The 21158-nt window shown below is 44.7% G+C and overlaps 1 protein-coding gene across 2 annotated transcripts in view; it reads right to left on the bottom strand.

Moving 5' to 3' along the window:
- Positions 1-21158, bottom strand: part of LOC124595918 (neither inactivation nor afterpotential protein C) — a 386219-nt gene that overhangs the window by 189484 nt on the left and 175577 nt on the right. For both annotated transcript variants that reach the window (XM_047134827.1, XM_047134829.1), the window contains exons 12-15: positions 20089-20453; positions 14012-14222; positions 6992-7133; positions 4399-4549 (exon numbers count right to left, since the gene is read on the bottom strand). In XM_047134827.1, coding sequence (XP_046990783.1) covers positions 4399-4549; positions 6992-7133; positions 14012-14222; positions 20089-20453 — 869 coding nt within the window. The remainder of the gene's footprint in view (positions 1-4398; positions 4550-6991; positions 7134-14011; positions 14223-20088; positions 20454-21158) is intronic.

Here is a 21158-nt window from a genome sequence, read left to right as displayed (position 1 = left end):
TTCACCAATTATGGATTAAAGTTAAGTATTCCAGAAGCTACGTACCTTTTTTGCTAGTCTCTATTCCTTTAACTGTTCCAGACCTCACGCCAGCCGGCGTGAGCTTAAACGCGTGCCTTTCGGCCTCACCTCATAGTGGCTTGGCTGTATTGCCGAGTCACAACACTTAGGTTAGTTAGGTTTAAGTAGTTCTAAGGTCTAGGGGACTGATGACCTTAGAAGTTAAGTCCCATAGAGCTCAGAGCCATTTGAACCATGTTTTGGACAAATATACACCGACAAATATGCCGGAGATCAATGACAGAGAAGAATACAGGAAAAGATTAGGGTGTCACTAGTGGAGCCGACAGGAGAAACGGAAACTGAAGATCTCGGAAGAAGAGCGGGAGAGAGGAAGAGAAAGAATGAAGAGGTTCTGGGAGAAGAAGAGGAAAATGCAGTCCACGAAGGGGCTACCCGTGCTCCTATAGAGGCCGTAATGCAAGAAGAAGAAGACGAAGAAGAAGAACTGAACAGTAGCTAGGCCTAGGCAGGCACGACGAGTAGACTTTTGTAGGCTACATGCAAATTTCTGCTGAATGTACCCTACGTACTGAACGATCGCACGGGCGACCTGTGGATTTCCCCTTACACCAACAGCTAGTGTTTTCAGACTCTCTGTGCTACTGTCAAATGCTTTGGGCTCTCGACGAAAATCATGTCGCACAGCTATAGCCCAACTGCACCCGTTGAAACGGAGAAGGCAAAACGCATTTTATTGCTGTGTTATTACCATGGTGACTCAATGCAAATTGGGTAATGTACGAGCGAGGTAGCTACACCAGAGGGAGACTCCTACTAGAAAACATGTGAACCGGCGACCGTTGGCAAGATAAGCAATTAGGTACGGCATGTAAATTACAATTTTCCCCTAATATCTGTCTTAATTCATATAAAAGATATAGTCTTGTGAAACTGGATGAGACATTCTGTTTGTTCATGTTATTGAGATCTTACCACAGCAGATCTTGAGAAATGGTGACAAATACTGGAAGTGGAATGAGTCATCAGTCATGTAGAACTAGTGATTTGCAAGTAAACAAAGTAGAAGTCTGGGAGGTGGGGGAAGAATGCGAGAAACATACTGGGATACACAGGGTGTTATAATTAAGCTTTGCCGGCCGTGGTGGCCGAGCGGTTCTAGGTGCTACAGTCTGGAAGCGTGCCACCGCTACGGTCGCAGGTTCGAATCCTGCCTCGGGCACGGATGTGTGTGATGTCCTTAGGTTAGTTACGTGTAAGTAGTTCTAAGTTCTAGGGGGACTGATGACCTCAGAAGTTAACTACCCTAGTGCTCAGAGCCATTTGAACCAAGCTTTTACTGTTTGAGGAGGCCCCCAAGTCAAACGAGTGTTCGTAGGATAATGAAGCTTCGTGGATGATGATGTTTGGTTTGTGTGGCGCTCAGCTGCGCGGTTAGCGGTTATCAGCGCCCGTACAAATTCCCAATCTTTGCTCAGTCCAAACTCGCCACTTTCATGAATGATGATGAAACGACGAGGGCAACACAAACACGCAGTCATCTCGGCGCAGTGAAAAATCCCTGACCCCGCCGGGAATCGAACCCGGGACCCCGCGTTCGAGAAGCGAGAAGGCGACTGCGATACCACGAGCTGCCGACAATCTTCGTGGAAACATTTTTAAGGACATGCGGAAGACAGATAATGAAGGAATCATTGAAAGAAACACATTTTACTTTCCACATGATGGGATAACATTTGTTAACTGCGTACCATATGTACGTTCCAGGTTACAAACGTTGCTCAACCTGACCATCTTCTGTATCCACGATAGCGTTGAACCACTCTAGAAATTTCCCTACTGGCGCCCGAAACAACAGTCGACCACGCGATGTTCAGCTGTCGTGAAACAGCTCGTACGCTACTTGATCACACATTGCGTCTAGCATTCTCAACAATTTGTGGCGCAGTTGGCCTTCGGCCTCTTCCAGGAGCAATTCCCAAATCACCACTTAAGCTGAACTTCTCAATTATGTTCTTCAACACCTGTGTGGAAAGAGGATCTCTCCGTATTCCTCCAATGCATTGATAATCCCAAAGAGCAGCACGACTGCTGCTGTTGTTTTGATAAAAGAGCTTTACGAGTAAGACCCAGCTCACCTTGTCCAGACCTAAGTTAACTGTCTGCAACTTTAATACAAACTGATGCTTGTGTTTCAGACCTACATCGCCGTACCAGTACCAGAGCATAGCTGCAAGTCACGACGCTGACACTACTAACAACGAAAATTCTGCTGCGCACAGTCTGAAAATAATTCCTATAAAGTTTCCTTTCTACACTTGCTCACGTAGTGGAAGTTTAATTATAACCAACCAGCACACAGGGCGTTTCACAATTCCTATTACAGGCTTCTAGAGATTGTAAATAAAGGTTACACAAATGCACCGTTTGGCTGTATAACAAATTTGGAGATCGAATCACTTTCAAATCTCCTGCTTCACGTTACGCAAGCAACTGAGACAACCAGCTCTGAGTTATGTGGTCTACAGGAGCCTATGGCAAGAGCAATGATTCGAGTTCTCGTTGTTGAGTTCTATTCTACACGACGTAGAACGTCCTCTTCAAAGACGAGAGTGCAGCGCGTCCGTGGAGCACCGCAGTCAACCCTCCTAGTTACGACAGCGTCAGATTCTCGGGCGAAAGTAGTACGTGACGTCGTAATTCCAACAGGGTCTGACGACGGCGACCCTCTCTCAGTTTGAATGCGTACCGTTAAGCCTAGTTTTCAATTTTGTATCCAAACGATACACTGTTTCCTTACCGAAATTTTATATACACTCCTGGAAATGGAAAAAAGAACACATTGACACCGGTGTGTCAGACCCACCATACTTGCTGCGGACACTGCGAGAGGGCTCTACAAGCAATGATTACACGCACGGCACAGCGGACACACCAGGAACCGCGGTGTTGGCCGTCGAATGGCGCTAGCTGCGCAGCATTTGTGCACCGCCGCCGTCAGTGTCAGCCAGTTTGCCGTGGCATACGGAGCTCCATCGCAGTCTTTAACACTGGTAGCATGCCGCGACAGCGTGGACGTGAACCGTATGTGCAGTTGACGGACTTTGAGCGAGGGCGTATAGTGGGAATGCGGGAGGCCGGGTGGACGTACCGCCGAATTGCTCAACACGTGGGGCGTGAGGTCTCCACAGTACATCGATGTTGTCGCCAGTGGTCGGCGGAAGGTGCACGTGCCCGTCGACCTGGGACCGGACCGCAGCGACGCACGGATGCACGCCAAGACCGTAGGATCCTACGCAGTGCCGTAGGGGACCGCACCGCCACTTCCCAGCAAATTAGGGACACTGTTGCTCCTGGGGTATCGGCGAGGACCATTCGCAACCGTCTCCATGAAGCTGGGCTACGGTCCCGCACACCGTTAGGCCGTCTTCCGCTCACGCCCCAACATCGTGCAGCCCGCCTCCAGTGGTGTCGCGACAGGCGTGAATGGAGGGACGAATGGAGACGTGTCGTCTTCAGCGATGAGAGTCGCTTCTGCCTTGGTGCCAATGATGGTCGTATGCGTGTTTGGCGCCGTGCAGGTGAGCGCCACAATCAGGACTGCATACGACCGAGGCACACAGGGCCAACACCCGGCATCATGGTGTGGGGAGCGATCTCCTACACTGGCCGTACACCACTGGTGATCGTCGAGGGGACACTGAATAGTGCACGGTACATCCAAACCGTCATCGAACCCATCGTTCTACCATTCCTAGACCGGCAAGGGAACTTGCTGTTCCAACAGGACAATGCACGTCCGCATGTATCCCGTGCCACCCAACGTGCTCTAGAAGGTGTAAGTCAACTACCCTGGCCAGCAAGATCTCCGGATCTGTCCCCCATTGAGCATGTTTGGGACTGGATGAAGCGTCGTCTCACGCGGTCTGCACGTCCAGCACGAACGCTGGTCCAACTGAGGCGCCAGGTGGAAATGGCATGGCAAGCCGTTCCACAGGACTACATCCAGCATCTCTACGATCGTCTCCATGGGAGAATAGCAGCCTGGATTGCTGCGAAAGGTGGATATACACTGTACTAGTGCCGACATTGTGCATGCTCTGTTGCCTGTGTCTATGTGCCTGTGGTTCTGTCAGTGTGATCATGTGATGTATCTGACCCCAGGAATGTGTCAATAAAGTTTCCCTTTCCTGGGACAATGAATTCACGGTGTTCTTATTTCAATTTCCAGGAGTGTACTAAGTATCCTATACAACACCTAGAAGCTGTAATAGGCAACCTGTATGCGAGCAAGCGAGAGGCAGACAGAGAGAGAGAGAGAGAGAGAGAGAGAGAGAGAAAGGCAAAGGAAGGGAGGCCTGTGCACCTTCACCTCACCTGCGATGAAGTCGGAGCCTTGAGGGTTCCTGCTGGCATCGTCCAGTATGTAGAGCAGTCCAGAGGGCTTAGCCATAAGAGCGTCAACTGTCGGCTTGTTGTCGTAGAACTGCAGCGACGCCAGCTGGATGTCTTCATCGGCTGCCTCTTGCTGAAAAGTAGAGACAAAGTCGCGTCAACTAAGTTACCTTACAGATAACTCTGAAGAACGTTACAGTTACTGACTGTAAAGCAAGTAACTAGCCTTCAAACCATCAAGGTTAGTTCTCTACACACTACCTCTTCAGAAACAAAATATACACTGATGTGCAAAACTTAAGATCGAAAATACTTTCGCATGATGTATAACATCCAAGTAACGAAGCTCGTTGAAATTTGGATCGCACATTGAAAGAATTGCTGCGGAGTTGTACAGAAGGTAACTGAAAGAAATACATAATGAGGCGAACAGCAATGACACGCTTTTATTCAAAGACAGAAAGTCCAGAGGACCATCATGAATCACACTGACATCAGTGTTGTTATTGTCTTTGCATAAATGTGTCATTTCTGTTGGTCTCATTGCGTATGTTTTTGAGTTAAGTTCTGTACTATACTGTAGCAGTGCATTCCACGTTTTGTCCAAGTTTTTTGAAGTTATGTTACTTACAAGGGAACATCCCCATCACACCCCCCTCAGATTTAGTTATAAGTTGGCACAGTGGATAGGCCTTGAAAAACTGAACACAGATCAATCGAGAAAAGAGGAAGAAGTTGTGTGGAAGTATGAAAAAATAAGCAAAATATACAAACTGGGTCGTCCATGCGTAAGATAGGGAATATTAGGGCCACGTGTGGTGAGGAGCGCCGTGGTCCTGTGGTTAGCGTGGACAGCTGCGGAACGAGAGGTCCTTGGTTCAAATCTGACCTCGACTGAAAATTTTGCTTTCTTTATTTTCGCAAAGTTATGATCTGTCCGTTCGTTCATTGACGTCTCTGTTCACTGTAATAAGTTTAGTGTCTGTGTTTTGCGACCGCACCGCAAAACCGTGTGATTAGTTGACGAAAGGACGTGCCTCTCCAATGGGAACCGAAAACATTTGATCGCAAGGTCATAGGTCAACCGATTCCTCCACAGGAAAACACGTCTGATATTTTGTATGCGACACTGGTGACAGCATGTGCGTCACATGACAGGAATATGTTGTCGACCCACCTAACTAGTACACTTGGCGAATGGGTGAAAAGATTCTTCTACCTTGCCTGATTTAGGTTTTCTTGTGGATGTGATAATCACTCCAAAAAAGTGATGAAAACATAAGAGTTTTTCACATAAACTGAAAATAAAAAGTTAAAATTTTCGGTCGAGGGAAGATTTGAATTGAAAACCTCTCGTTCTGCACTTGTTCACACTAACCACGGGACCACGGCGCTCCTAGTCTCATACTGCCCTTAATAGTGCCTATATGACACATGGGCGACCCAGTTTGTATATTTTGCTTATTTTTTCATAGTTCCACACAACTTCTTCCTGTTTTCTCGATCTATCTGTGTTCTGTTTTTCAAGGCCTATCCACTGTGCCAACTTATAACTAAATCTGAGGGGGGTGCGATGGGGATGTTCCCTTGTTAGTAGTGACAAATCATGTGAGAGTTACTTTCCTCCTTAAGTTTTGCATACCTGTGTACTATGTGACTGGCGTCAATATTTACAAAGAATTTCTTGAGTGTGAGGTCACAAAATGCCAATGATATTTACGGCATTACACGCCCCACATATTGTCTACCACGCTACCACAATAGCGTATGCTAATAGCATCAGGAGGCCGGCCGGTGTGGCCGTGCGGTTAAAGGCGCTTCAGTCTGGAACCGCGTGCCCGCTACGGTCGCAGGTTCGAATCCTGCCTCGGGCATGGATGTGTGTGATGTCCTTAGGGTAGTTAGGTTTAATTAGTTCTAAGTTCTAGGCGACTGATGACCTCAGCAGTTAAGTCGCATAGTGCTCAGAGCCATTTGAACCATTTTGAGCCAGCATCAGGAGGCGGTACTAGAGGTATAGAATGGTGAGCGCAGCACGAGGCTACAGAGCATAACTCAACTGCTTAGTTGAAGAGGAACCCACATGCTACAGTGCTAATAGTGTAGTAGCGTTGATATGGTACGGTGCTAGTGATTTTGATACAAAGCAGAGCAATGACAAAGATAAACATAGCAAACATAGCTTTATATCCGCAACAGTTGTCGAAGTTGATATTTCGTCAGAAAGGAACCCAAGGAATCTTGCAGAGCGAGGAAGAAGTGGCGCATGAAATATTAGCGTTTTGCAAGATGAGTCAGGGAATGTGGGGTGTCATACACACTCGGGGCAATGTACACGAGGCGTACAATGATGACTATACGTGCTTAACAAGTGGAAGTGATAGTTCAAATGGATCAAAATATTTTTCCTATCATAACTGTTAACACAAAACTTTCAAATGAGCCTTACTAAGATTGATCTTGCGACCTCGTACTCAAAGGGTTCCTTGTTAGAGATTGCTGGTGAGAAGTAATATTCGTCATGGGAGAAGAAATTGTTATCTTGGAGGAGATTAAAGTCGGTAACGGATCTTACCATTTCCCACGCGAAGACCCTCTGGTTGTAATGGTACTGCATCTGCTCGTTGAGTGTGTTGACGAATAGCTGCTCCAAGCTGTTTGTCTTGAAGCATTCGAAGCCAAACATGTCGAGGATGTTGACGCAGTAATGGTCGCCGCTGCAATAAGTAAAACAATATCTGTTTGTTGCGGTGGATGGAGAGGGGCTAGTGAAAAAGTGCTGAAGGGTTTCATCTGGACTAATGTATGAGGATACAGCAATACTCAAACGTAATCTGTTCTTGTGTTTGTGGAACAACACCGAACATTAGGTATTCTTCATGTTACCGTTGTGGAAAATAGTGAATGCACCTATCGATTTAGTGCTGAATGAAATTGCCTTTACTGACAAAACATTTCGATTAATGTGCAATGCGTTTCCTACTTGTTGAGCACATCCTGAGGTGCTCCTAAATCTGTTACATCAGTTTATTATCTATTCTGTGGACCTTACGAGAATATACATAAATTGCATCTTGGTCACACCAGTTTAAAAGGTACCTGAAAGATATTTGAATGTATAGTTGAAAGGACACTTTCTGTGAACATTTAAAACTATCTCTTTGTGCTTCTTTAACCACACAACAGTTAAATTAATGCATCTGTACGTTAGTCATTTGGTAATGACTGACGCACAGGGAAAACATGTTACATTTCCATGAAAGTACTAGCTTACACAAAGAGTTTCCATTTTGTAAATTGTCTTTAGTCACTTTCCTACTGTTCCAAAATACATCTGGAAAATCTCTGAAAATGTTTGGACTGAAGTTTTTATTTTTTTCGTAAAGCATTTCACTAGGTTTATTTATTAATTGTAAGCAAATATGTAGTTATTTCGAGATAAAGGTTCAAATTACGAACAAGCTCACAACAAGAATAAGAAATCTAAACTTTCAACAGGATGTACAGTACGTGTATGCCAGTACTTCCTATATGGGAAATGCTTCGCAAAGAATAGCCCATTTACTCAAGAAGCTTGATGTCAAAATTTCCTTTTGTACAAACAGCAGATTAAAATATCGAAGACTTCACATAAAATCAGAGAAGAATAAAAAGGAAAATAGTGGCACTTATACAACGTGTTGCAAAAGCTCTGCTGGATACTTTAATGGCCGGACAGGCAGGAGCTTTCAGGGACGTTTCGCGGAGCACTTGTACACTTCTCATCTGATACATTTTGATGAATCAATAATACATAGCTGCAAACATACCTCACGACAGTCCGAAAATGATATAATTAAGAATTTTACACGCACCAAGCAAAGGGAAAAATCCTTGATCTTTGGGAAGAACTATAAATTAAATTATATTTCATAAAACGCCTAGAGCCATCTAACAATCTAATGAGAAAACTGGGTTCAATAATTAGCACGTTTTCCACAGTATTATATATATCTCTATGAACAACAGTGCTAAAATAGGTACATTTACATAATATTTCCAAAAAAATACTGTCATTCTCTTTGTCAGTGCAGTCAAATCCATTAATCATCATTAATCAAAGCTCCAAATAGCCTCACTGAAGACAGTCGTCGGAAGTGACGGCCGTTAAAATCGTGAGTTATCTTCTGTGTATCCGTGAAGCTAATCAAGGAATACTTGGAATCAAATAACAGCACCAGCTGCACTTTTAACAGCGATCACCGCTATTAGTTTCGGCCACTGTGCCGTTATGAGTCTTAACTTCGTGAAAATACACAGACAGTGTGCTCCTACGACACTAGACTCACAGCCACTCGGTGGCGGAAACCGATCGTACTGTTATTTGTTTCCAAGTAAATTGCGGACAATGCGCTATCACAGTTTACATGCTGGACAAAATATTAAGGAAGGGGTGTTGCACGTGCCACGCTGTCTTGATCGACCCTTGTCCGTGATTCGTGACTGTTGCGATGTGTACCATCTAACAAAACTGTAAACTCTGTTTTTTAAATTTTGTTCCCATATAAGGATTTTGAGGAATTAATAGTTGCTTTGTTCTGTTAGGAAATCCTTTCAGAACTCTTCAGTACTTTACTTGTTCCGTAATTTCATTGCAAGTAAAGAAGACCACTGGAAACAGTGTGACAGTTTACTTGTAACAAGATGGAGAAAGTATTCTGTCGTACCCGGTATAAGAATTCGATTGACTTATGAGAACAACTCTAAAGCGCAAGAGAAAGAATCAGGTGCCCAATTTAACATTTTTATTAACAGCACATTTATAAGGGCGGTCGTAATAGATTTGTAGAAATACATACCGAGACATCTACAATAAAACAATACAAAGTATGAGAGACGTACGGGCTGAATAATCTTTCAATAATTTTCCTGAAATATCATCAAACACATGACAGGCTTTCCTTTTACAGAATTGTATTATTATTAGCTCCAGAAAATGTTGGACAAATCTATAATTAGTTGTATAGTTGTGATCTCTAACCTTAATATACTACAACAATTTTACCTCTGACTAGACTTTTTTTCTCAAATGTGTTTACGAAATATTCACAAAAATATTTGTTGCATGTGAACTATTATGTACCACGTGATCATCTGGTTTGGTAACTACACCATCCTACAGATTGACCAACTTAACTTCCGAATTTTTCTTTCGAACATTTTCTTCATTTATTTAATTCTGTTCTCTTTATGGTTAATTTTGGACACAGCATACAAGACCTTTGTTTCTTTAACAAGTATTCTCAGTGTGAAATATAAGGGCAGGAGCACATAATTTCTTGCTCTAACCATTTTAGTATCGTCCCTATTCATGCAAAATTGTGTTTTTAGCGCTGTCTGTAGTTAGGAAACGACTGTCTAACTTATTTATTTACGAACTACTTATTCTAGAACATAATCTGTGGCTGATATCATTCAGCTACCGTAACATAGTGTAAGCTCGTCCCGTAATATAGTAAAGCTCGCTATAACAAATAAAAATCAAACTACAAATGTAGAGATAGCTCTTCGGTCAACTTATACCCAAAATAGGGTCAAAAATGTAGCTTTCAAAAGGTTATCCCTACAAAAAACTAAAATAAATGAAAAATAAGCTCTAAGCACCCGTAAAAAGACTGGTAGAATTTACGACTTACCTTCTATATTCAGCGTTAAAACAAAACTAAAAGGCAGTCCTTCAATATGAGAACTCCAATCGCTCTAAAAACAAGTCTTCTATGCAAAAATACGAGGACAAGTAAAAAAGTAAAGGCAATTTTTAATGAGAAACTTTTTACTGGGAACACGACGTAACATCATTTCTCTACACAATCCCCCTCAGACTTTATGCACTTTGTCCATGTCATGAAGAGCTTCACAGTTCCATTCCGGAAGAAGCTTCGTGGCAGCTTGATATCCATTTCTGCATCACCTCCACAACCTCATCATCCGATGGAAGCTTAGATTCACGCAGGCACTCTTTCATCCGACCAATAAGGTCAGTCACTTGAACCAAAGTGAGCATTATATGGTGGGTACTCGAGTAGCTCAGAACAGAGATCTACATCTATATCTACGTCAATACTCCAAAAACCAAATAACGGTGTGTGGCGGAGGGTACTTCTGGTACCATTAACTGAGTCTCCTACCCTGTTCCATTCGCGAATGGATAGTTGGAAGAATGATTGTCGATAATCTCTTAATTTCTCAAATTTTATCGCTATAGTAATTTCGCGACACGTATGTGGGAAGAAGTAATATTTGTCCGATTCTTCCGAAAAATTTCAATAGCAAACCTCTTCATGATCCACAACTCACTGGATTGCTTTCGCAGCTGTATGAAGACGAGCATTATCCTGAAGTAAAGTCACAGCTTTTGAAAGCTTCACTTTGCTCTTCTTTTGAAACTGGATTCCAGATCTCCTGAGCCGGCCGTGGTGACCGAGCGGTTCTAGGCGTTTCAGTCTGGAACCGCGCGACTGCTACGGTCGCAGGTTCGAATCCTGCCTCGGGCATGGATGTATGTGATGTCCTTAGGTTAGTTAGGTTTCAGTAGTTCTAAGTTCTAGGGGACCCATGACCTCAGATGTTAAGTCCCATAGCGCGCAGAGCCATTTGAACCATTTTTGAACCAGATCTCCTAACATCCGGCAGTAGTTGTCACAATTCACTGTTGGGCCTTTAGGAGTGTTATGAACGGGGGGTGGATCTTTCGTATCTTAAAACACTGTCATTATCAAGTGTCCTGGAGGAGATTTGCTCTTCGAGCTTTTTGCTATAGTGGGAGATGGATGTTTCCACACCATGCACTGCTGTTAACTCTCATCAACGGTTTCTATGCGACTGAGGAATTCTTCTCTTTTCTCTTCAAAACGCTTTAAATGTGATTTCGTCATTTCGAAACGTCCCTGTTTGTGTTTGTCTGTCAGTTGACGCATGATCTAATGAGTGCAAACTTCGCGATAGTTTAGAGGTTCATGGATGACTGCAAATACTGAACTGTGGCTCTTGTTGAATTCATGCTCAATATCAATTGTGGCATGACGATAACCACGATTTCTGCACTGAAAACTTCTGATGTCCTTTCTCAAAGAGATTCATCAACTAGTAAATTTGTCTCTTACCTTACAACAGCTGCATCCTGCTGACAATCCTCACAACTTTAGTCTCTTTAGAGTACATAAAACTAATTATTTTCTCATTTGTTCCTTGGTACATAAGGGGCACTCAAATAAAATGGCCTGAAGTCTCTCTGAATAGAGCTATTCGCTGAACGAACACAGCTAACGCAGAAGACATGCCATTGTTGTGTCATTGCTGTCAACCTAGTGATCAGAAAAGAACAGCCTTAACCGACTGCCTCACCTTTTTAAAAAGAACTATTGCTGTTGTGGTCTTCAGTCCAGAGACTGGTTTGATGCAGCTCTCCATGCTACTCTATCCTGTGCAAGTTTCTTCATCTCCCAGTACCTACTGCAACCTATATCCTTCTGAATCTGCTTAGTGTACTCATCTCTTGGTCTCCATCTACGATTTTTACCCTCCACGCTGTCCTCCAATACTAAATTGGTGATCCCTTGATGCCTCAGAACATGTCCTACCAAACGATCCCTTCTTCTAGTCAAGTTGTGCCACGAACTCCTCTTCTCCCCAATTCTATTCAATACCTCCTCATCAGTTATGTGATTTACCCATCAGATCTTCAGCATTCTTCTGTAGTACCACATTTCGAAAGCTTCTATTCTCTTCTCGTCCAAACTATTTATCGTCCATGTTTCACTTCCATACATGGCTACACTCCACACAAATACTTTCAGAAACGACTTACTGACAGTTAAATCTATACTCGATGTTAGCAAATTTCTCTTCTTCAGAAGCGCTTTCCTTGCCATTGCTAGTCTACATTTTATCTCCTCTCTGCTTCGACTATCATCAGTTATTTTTCTCCCAAAATAGCAAAACTCATTTACTACTTTAAGTGTCTCATTACCTAATCTAATTCCCTCAGCATCACCCGACTTCATACGACTACATTCCATTATCCTCGTTTCGCTTTTGTTGATGTTCATCTTATATCCTCCTTTCAAGACACTTTCCATTCCGTTCAACTGCTCTTCAAGGTCCTTAGCTGTCTCTGACAGAATTACAACGTCATCCGCGAACCTCAAAGATTTGTTTATTCTCCATTGATTTTAATTCCTACTGCAAATTTTTCTTTTGTTTTCTTCACTACTTGCTCAGTATACAGATTGAATGACATCGGGGATAGGCTACAACCGTGCCTCACTCCCTTCCCAACCACTGCTTCCCTTTCATGCCCCTCGACTCTTATAACTGCCATCTGGTTTCAGTATAAATTGTAAATAGCCTTTCACTCCCCGTATTTTACCCCTCCCATCTTTAGGATTTGAAAGAGAGTATTCCAGTCAACATTGTCAAAAGCTTTCTCTAAGTTTACAAATGCTATAAACGTAGGTTTGCCTTTCCTTAATCTAGCTTCTAAGATAAGTCGTAAGGTCAGTATTGCCTCACGTGTTCCAAAATTTCTACGGAATCCAAACTGATCTTCCCCGAGGTCGGCTTCTACTAGTTTTTCCATTCGTCTGTAAAAATTTCGCGTTAGTATTTTGCAGCTGTGACTTATTAAACTGATGGTTCGGTGATTTCCACATCTGTCAACAACTGATTTCTTTGGTATTGAAATTATTATATTCTTCTCGAAGTCTGACAGTATTTCCCCTGTCTCATACATCTTGCTCACCAGATGATAGAGTTTTGTCAGGGCTGGCTCTCCCAAGGCTGTCAGTAGTTCTAATGGAATGTTGTCTGCTCCTGGGGCCTTGTTTCGACTCATATCTTTCAGTGCTCTGTCAAACTCTTCACGCAGTATCATATCTCCCATTTCTTCTTCATCTACATCCTCTTCCATTTCCATAATATTGTCCTCAAGTACATCGCCCTTGTATAGACCCTGTATATACTCCCATCTTTCTGCTCTCCCTTCTTTGCTTAAAACTGGGTTTCCATCTGAGCTCTTGATATTCATACAAGTGGTTCTCTTTTCTCCAAAGGTCTCTTTAAATTTCCTGTACGCAGTATCTATCTTACCCCTAGTGAGATAAGCCTCTACATGTTTACATTTGTCCTCTAGCCATCCCTGCTTAGCCATTTTGCACTTCCTGTCAATCTCATTTTTGAGACGTTTGTATTCCTTTTTGTTTGCTTCATTTACTACATTTTTATATTTTCTCCTTTCATCAATTGAATTCAGTATATCTTCTGTTACCCAAGGATTTCTACTATTTCATCCCTCAAAGCTACCGATTCTTCCTCTACTATATTTCTTTCCCCCATTCCTGTCAATCGTTCCCTAATGCTGTCCCTGAAACTCTCTACAACCTCTTGTTCTTTGAGTTTATCCAGGTCCCATCTCCTTAAATTCCCACTATGTAATTTAAAAGAGATTTTTGTCTCGAACGCTATCGTAGTCTGTTCGTCATGCTGAGCTGTAGCCGCAAGGTGGTAAAGCCTCTAATGAACCGGCAACTACTGTAGTTCTGGAATCGGGCGCACTCACAAGACGGCCCTGGAGAAGGACATCTTGAAGTTGATGAGGTTGACCAGCCAGTCGACGAGCCGGGAGTAGATGCCTCTGGCGAGTACGTCGCGCGCCTCTTCGGCCTCGTCTACGGTGTGACGGCGGCGCACGGCCGTGCCCTGCTGGATCACGCAGTAGTTGGTCAGCGCCCAGGCGAACTTCTTCTCGTCCACGCCCAGCATCTTCGCCACTGAAACCGTGAGCCCCAGTTACACATGTCAGGCAAGCGTGGTGCATCTCACACATAGTAATACGCAAATAGACTATTGGTCACCCACTGAAAACAGCACAATGATCACTGTTGAATGCTGTAGATGTTGGAACTGGTACCAAGTGGTCATGTGTCACTTCACCACTGACGTAAGACATGATAGTGAATAGATGTGTTTAGTCAGTTGAATGGGCTAAAGACAATAAGGTGCACTGACGTGTTGACGTGACAGAATGGCGGATGTTTGGATGTGGCTAGAGTTGTAAAACTACCGTAGGCTACCGTAGACTGTCATAAGTGAAGGTAGACTATAGCAGTTTTCCTAGTAGTTCTTCTCGTCCACACCCAGCATCTTCGCCACTGAAACCGTGAACCCCAGTTACATATGTCAGGCAAGCATGGTGCATCTCACACAGAGTAATTCGCAAATAGACTGTTGGTCAGCCACTAAAAACAGCACAATGATCACTGTTGAATGCTGTAGATTGCGGAACTAGTACCAAGTGGTCATGGGTCATTTCACCGCTGACGTAAGACATGATAGTGAATAGATGTTTTTGTGCCAGTCAGTTGTATGGGCTAAAGACAGTAAGGTGCACTGACATGTAGACGTGACAGAATGGCGGATGTTTGGATGTGGCTAGAGTTGTAAAACTACCGTAGGCTACCGTAGACTGTTATAAGTAAACGTAGACTATAGCAATTTTGCTAGTAGTTCTGATCAGTTAAGGTTGTATCCGCGTTACCTGCATGGTAGGTGTCCTGTTTACTTGTAGGGACTTACCTCATAACGATTGCTTTCTTTCCGTACACGATCAGTGTCTTGCTAGATTCCACTAAAAACCGGAAGCGGCACACGATCTAATAACTGAATGGGGATATGTCAAGGGCCGTATAACCTATAGAACATTTTTATACTACACAGTTATCTTCTTGCCTGTAAATGTACATTGGGACAACACTCAAAGATGTGCGGGTTAATTATGCACAAACAACATTTATTTAAGTTTCTTTCCCTACAAGTACTACCGGTAACGCTACCATTTACTACGTCATTTATTTAGTGTTGTCCCTCCTAGCAGTGTGTCAATGACATACAGTCCTCGCGCGTTCTGTGTATATACCTTGCTCTAGCCACCGCCTTTGAAAGCGGGCGATGGTGAATTCCGCACGACTGGTGTGGCACGAACAATGGTGGGAAAGCCATCCAGCCTGTCGCATCCTCATGAAATGGTGCCTCTTGAGCTTGACTGATTGCAATAACTGAGATCGAACGCGTCGCTGAGGGACAGTGCATATGTAGGTGATGCTTTCAACACGACGTCCGATTTCGAAATGTCCTGTAAAGTCGTTGGAAACCTTCGTATCCTGCCAGTCGTTTTAAAATAAATCCCTCAAACCCGGCTTCCGAGTGCACGGTCGAGCGTGAAAGGAGAATTATGGGCATAATCGACGATGTGTCGTACAGACTAAGCATAAAGTCTCTCCATGGCTACAAAAAATTATTTCTAAGGAACTGTGTTAAATACAACTACACGTTTCAGTGGACTTATAGAGCCGGCCGCGGTGGTCTCGCGGTTCTAGGCGCGCAGTCCGGGACCGCGCGACTGCTACGGTCGCAGGTTCGAATCCTGCCTCGGGCATGGATGTGTGTGATGTCCTTAGGTTAGTTAGGTTTAAGTAGTTCTAAGTTCTAGGGGACTGATGACCACAGCTGTTAAGTCCCATAGTGCTCAGAGCCATTTGAACCATTTTTGGACTTATAGACGTAGTTCCACTTACTTTCTCTGTGACCAGTTATAACAAGGCTTGTTGTGTTTCGTAAACGGTTTTGATAACTTCCAGAAATGTCCACAATTTGGTCGTTTTGTAAATCAGTAAGTACAATTTCCTTGCATCCACAACATTTTATATTTTCCTATAGATTGTATCCCGCGATATAATAGTAAGCTAATAGAGGCTATCATAAAGGAAATTGACAAGTTAGTGATTTTATCTCACCTAAAGTCGATTTTACAATTTGCAAGCAATACAGCTCGGTCCAAAGTGAAACTCTCTGGGACACGATTTCATCTAGGAAAAGCCTACACCTTGGTCTGTCCAGCCTTGTGGGAATGTGGGTCATAGTGAAGAAATAAGTCGGGACTCACAGAGGAAACGTTTCAACGCCACACTCCACACGTTCATCTCAGTCATCTGCACAACATAGGATCTGCACAATATTGTCAAAATACAAAGGAAAGATTACAATGCACGGAAAGGAAAAACTTCTTTCCAATTAGGGATGCCTGGTTTCTTTCGACAAATTGTGCCACACGATACTTTTCTTTGTTTTCCTGGCGCATACGCATTCTTCATGGTACTTGTAACACAAAACAGTTACGAAGAGTAGAATGTAATGTGCGTAAAGGAAGAATTTCTTTCCATTTAGATAATTCTCTAGTCCCTTCCAGCCACCTGACATTTTTCGGAGTGCTCTCACCATAGCTGCTATTGAAGACTCATTGGTCACTATATGAAGGAAAGGTTTCCAGGCGCACAAAGGAGTCACTGATATGACATTTTATTTCTTGTGTCCGATTGTCCGTTGAAGTTATTGGAAAACACAAGACAGTCATTACACAAAGGGAATGTTTCAATGAGCGCCAGGGAAGCATACATTCCATTACAGATGATCCTCCAGACCGTCCCTGCCGACAGTGTCACGCGAAAACTGTTTTTTGTGGTCTGATTTCCTGTGAGCCAACGGCCATGCCGTAGTGGCATTACTGATCCCTGTCAGATCACAAAAGTTAAGCGCTGTCAGGTTTGGCCAGCACTTGGATAGGTGACTGTCCCGGTTTGTCGAGTGCTGTAGGCAAGTGGGGTGCACTCAGCCCTTGTGAGGGCAATTGAAGAGCTATTTCGTTGGAAAGTAGCGGTTTCAGTCACGAAAACTGTCAACCACCGGAAGAGTGGTGTGCTACCACTTGCCTCTCCACATTAGCATCCAGTGACACCTCTGGGCAGAGGATGACATGGTGATCGGTGGGAACCTTGCGCTTTTAAGCATTGATCGTATGGAGTTTCAGTTTTGGGTTTTATTTGCTGTGAAGTTACTGGAAACACGAGACAGTCACCACGCAAAGGAAAGGCTACAACGGGTGTAAAGGAAGCAATCATTCCCATTTAGGTGGTCCTCTAGCAATACTACATTCTTCTTGGCTGGGGAAGGGGAGGGGGGAGGGGAGAGGTGCTCTGTTGATATTACTGAAAACATAAGACCGTCACTATATGCAAGTCAGCATGTGCAAAGGAAAGTCCCTCTCAGCTAAGAGGATCATGTGATATTGTACTTTTGGGGGGTTCCATTCTCCATTGACATTACTGGAAATATAATACAGTCACTACATGCAGGTTAGATTCTAATGCGTGCCAAAAAAAAAAAAAAAAAAAAAAAAACTGTCACTCCTATTTAGATGGCAGTACAAACCCTCGCAGATAACAGGGTCATATGATGTATCCCTTTTTGGGAGCAATCCGTTCTCTGGTCATGAAAACTGATAATGGCCAGGAGAGCAATGCACTGTTCACATGTCTCTCCATAATTGCATCAAGTGAACGCCTCTAGGTTGAGGATGACAAGGTGGTCTGTCGTATCTTGGGCCTTCAAGGTCAGTTTGAACGGAGTTTGAATTTTAAGTTTGATTTCCTGTGAAGTTATTGGATTCACGAGACAGTCAATATGCAAAGGGAAGATTCTGATTCCCAAGAGGGAAACAACCGTTCCGAGTTAGGTGGTCTGCCAGAGACTCTCAGGTAAGAGTGACATATGACCTTTTTTTTGGGGGGGGGGGGGCTATTTTCCATTCATGTTATTGGAAAAACAAGACGATCACTACGTGAAGGAAAGGCTGTGACGTGCGCAAAGGAAATAATCCTGATTTGGGCGGTCCTCCAGAACACTCTCAGCCAATAGTGTGACACAACAGTTTGTTCTTTGGGGAACTCAGTCTCCGTTGACGTTATTGGAAACACAGTACGGTGATTATATACTACTGGCCATTAAAATTGGTACACTACGAAGATGACGTGCTACAGACGCGAAATTTAACCGACAGGAAGAAGATGCTGTGATACGAAAATGATTAGCTTCCCAGAGCATTCACACAAGGTTGGCGCAGGTGGCGACACCTACAACGTGCTGACATGACGAAAGCTTCCAACCGATTTCTCATACACAAACAGCAGTTGACCGGTGTTGTCTGGTGAAACGTTGTTGTGATGCCTCGTGTAATGAGGAGAAATGCGTACCATCACGTTTCCGCCTTTGATAAAGGTCGGATTGTAGCCTATCGCGATTGCGGTTTATCGTATCGCGACATTGCTGCTCGCGTTGGTCGAGATCCAATTACTGTTTGCAGAATATGGAATCGGTGGGTTCAGGAGGCTGTGCTGGATCCCAAAGGCCTCGTATCACTACCAGTCGAGATGACAGACATCATATCCGCACGGCTCTAACGGATCGTGCAGCCACATCTCGATCCCTGAGCCAACAGATGGGGACGTTTGCAAGACAACAACCATCTGCACGAACAGTTCGATGACTTATGCAGCAGCATGAACTATCAGCTCGGAGACTATGGCTGCTGTTACCCCTGACGCTGCATCACAGACAGGAGCGCCTGCGATTGTGTACTCAACGACGAACCTGGGTGCACGAATGGCAAAACGTCATTTTTCGCATGAATCCAGGTTCTGTTTACAGCATCATGATGGTCGCATCCGTGTTTGTCGACATCGCGGTGAACCCACATTGGAAGCGTGTATTCGTCATCGCCATACTGGGGTATCACCCGGCGTGATGGTACGGGGTATCATTGGTTACACGTCTCGGTCACCTCTTATTCGCATTGACGGCACTTTGAACAGTGGACGTTACATTTCAGATGTGTTACGACCCGTGGGTCTACCCTTCATGCGATCCCTGTGAAACCCTACATTTAAGCAGGATAATGCACGACCGCATGTTGCAGGTCCTGTACGGGCCTCTCTGGATGCAGGAAAAGTTCGACTGCTGCCCTGGCCAGCACATTCTCCAGATCTCTCACCAATTGAAAACCTCTGGACAATGGTGGCCGAGCAACTGGCTCGTCCGAATACGCCAGTCACTACTCTTGATGAACTGTGGTATCGTGTTGAAGCTGCATGGGCAGCTGTACCTGTACACGCCATCCATGCTCTGACTCAATGCCCAGGCGTATCAAGGCCGTTATTACGGCCAGAGGTGGTTGTTCTGGGTACTGATTTCTCAGGATCTATGCACCCAAATTGCGTGAAAATGTAATCACATGTCAGTTCTAGTATAATATATTTGTTCAATGAATACCCGTTTATCATTTCTTCTTGTTGTAGCAGTTTTAATGGCCAGCAGTGTATGAAGGAAACTTTCCAGCGCCCGCATCTCGTGGTCGTGCGGTAGCGTTCTCGCTTCCCACGCCCGGGTTCCCGGGTTCGATTCCCGGCGGGGTCAGGGATTTTCTCTGCCTCGTGATGGCTGGGTGTTGTGTGCTGTCCTTAGGTTAGTTAGGTTTAAGTAGTTCTAAGTTCTAGGGGACTTATGACCACAGCAGTTGAGTCCCATAGTGCTCAGAGCCATTTGAAACTTTCCAGCACGTGCGAAGGGAACAGTCGTTGCCATTTAGGTGGTTCTCTCGATCGTTGCACCCAACAGTGCCATAGGACTGTAGGTCCCATTAGCTAATGACACTAAGGGGACACACAAGTCGGCCGCGTACGAGGGGAGGTTTGCAGTGCACGTGAGTGAAGCCGTCCCCCAGAACCGAGACGCTGCCAGCCTGCTCACCGTTGGCGGCGAGGTCGTGGTCGCGCAGGTCGGCCTGCCCGTGTCCATCGTCCTGGAAGCGCACCTCGCCCAGCTGCAGGATGGCGGCGAGCGTGCGCCACAGCGTCGCCTCCTGGTCGGCGTCGACGCCCAGGTCTCGCAGCGCGGCGCGCAGCTCCTTGAAGCGGCGCACGTTTCCGGAGGCGTCCTCGCGCGGGCCCGCCAGCTGCGGCGGCGCCACCGGCGTCGCGGGGTCCGCCTCCGACGCGGGGGCGGCGCGCAGGTAGCGGTACTGCCGGCCGTCGTTCAGCCCGTGCTGCTTCAGCTTGCCCTCCGCTGCCGAGCCGTCGTACCAGTAGTAGAACACGTGGAAGTTGGCCTGCTGCCTGTGTAGAACAACATACCGTACCACATCATACAAACTGCCCTCGTACTGCTCGTTTATCATCCACGTTTAAGAGGCACGTTCAGTAATTAAGAGGAGACGGAAGGCAATTTTTATCCCTATTCTGCCAATGCTATTTTACCCTTTGAATAGGTACATTTTTCAAATGAACTATAAGTGATAAAACAATGAAATTTTTCCTGCATATACAGGGTGTTACAAAAAGGTACGGCCAAACTTTCAGGAAACATTCCTCACACACAAATAAAGAAAAGATGTTATGTGGACATGTGTCCGGAAACGATTAATTTCCATGTTAGAGCTCATTTTAGTTTCGTCAGTATGTACTGTACTTCCTCGATTCACCACCAGTTGGCCCAATTGAAGGAAGGTAATGTTGACTTCGGTGGTTGTGTTGTCATGCGACTCATTGCTCTACAGTACTAGCATCAAGCACATCAGTACGTAGCATCAACAGGCTAGTGTTCATCACGAACGTGGTTTTGCAGTCAGTGCAATGTTTACAAATGCGGAGTTGCCAGAGGCCCATTTGATGTATGGATTAGCACGGGGCAATAGCCGTGACGCGGTACGTTCGTATCGAGACAGATTTCCAGAACGAAGGTGTCCCGACAGGAAGACGTTCGAAGCAATTGATCGTCGTCTTAGGGAGCACGGAACATTCCAGCCTATGACACGCTACTGG

The sequence above is a fragment of the Schistocerca americana genome, chromosome 2, assembly GCF_021461395.2.
Source record: "Schistocerca americana isolate TAMUIC-IGC-003095 chromosome 2, iqSchAmer2.1, whole genome shotgun sequence".
NCBI lineage: Eukaryota > Metazoa > Arthropoda > Insecta > Orthoptera > Acrididae > Schistocerca > Schistocerca americana.
Note: the sequence above shows the minus strand (reverse complement) of the source record. Positions and strands in the feature narration are given on the sequence as shown.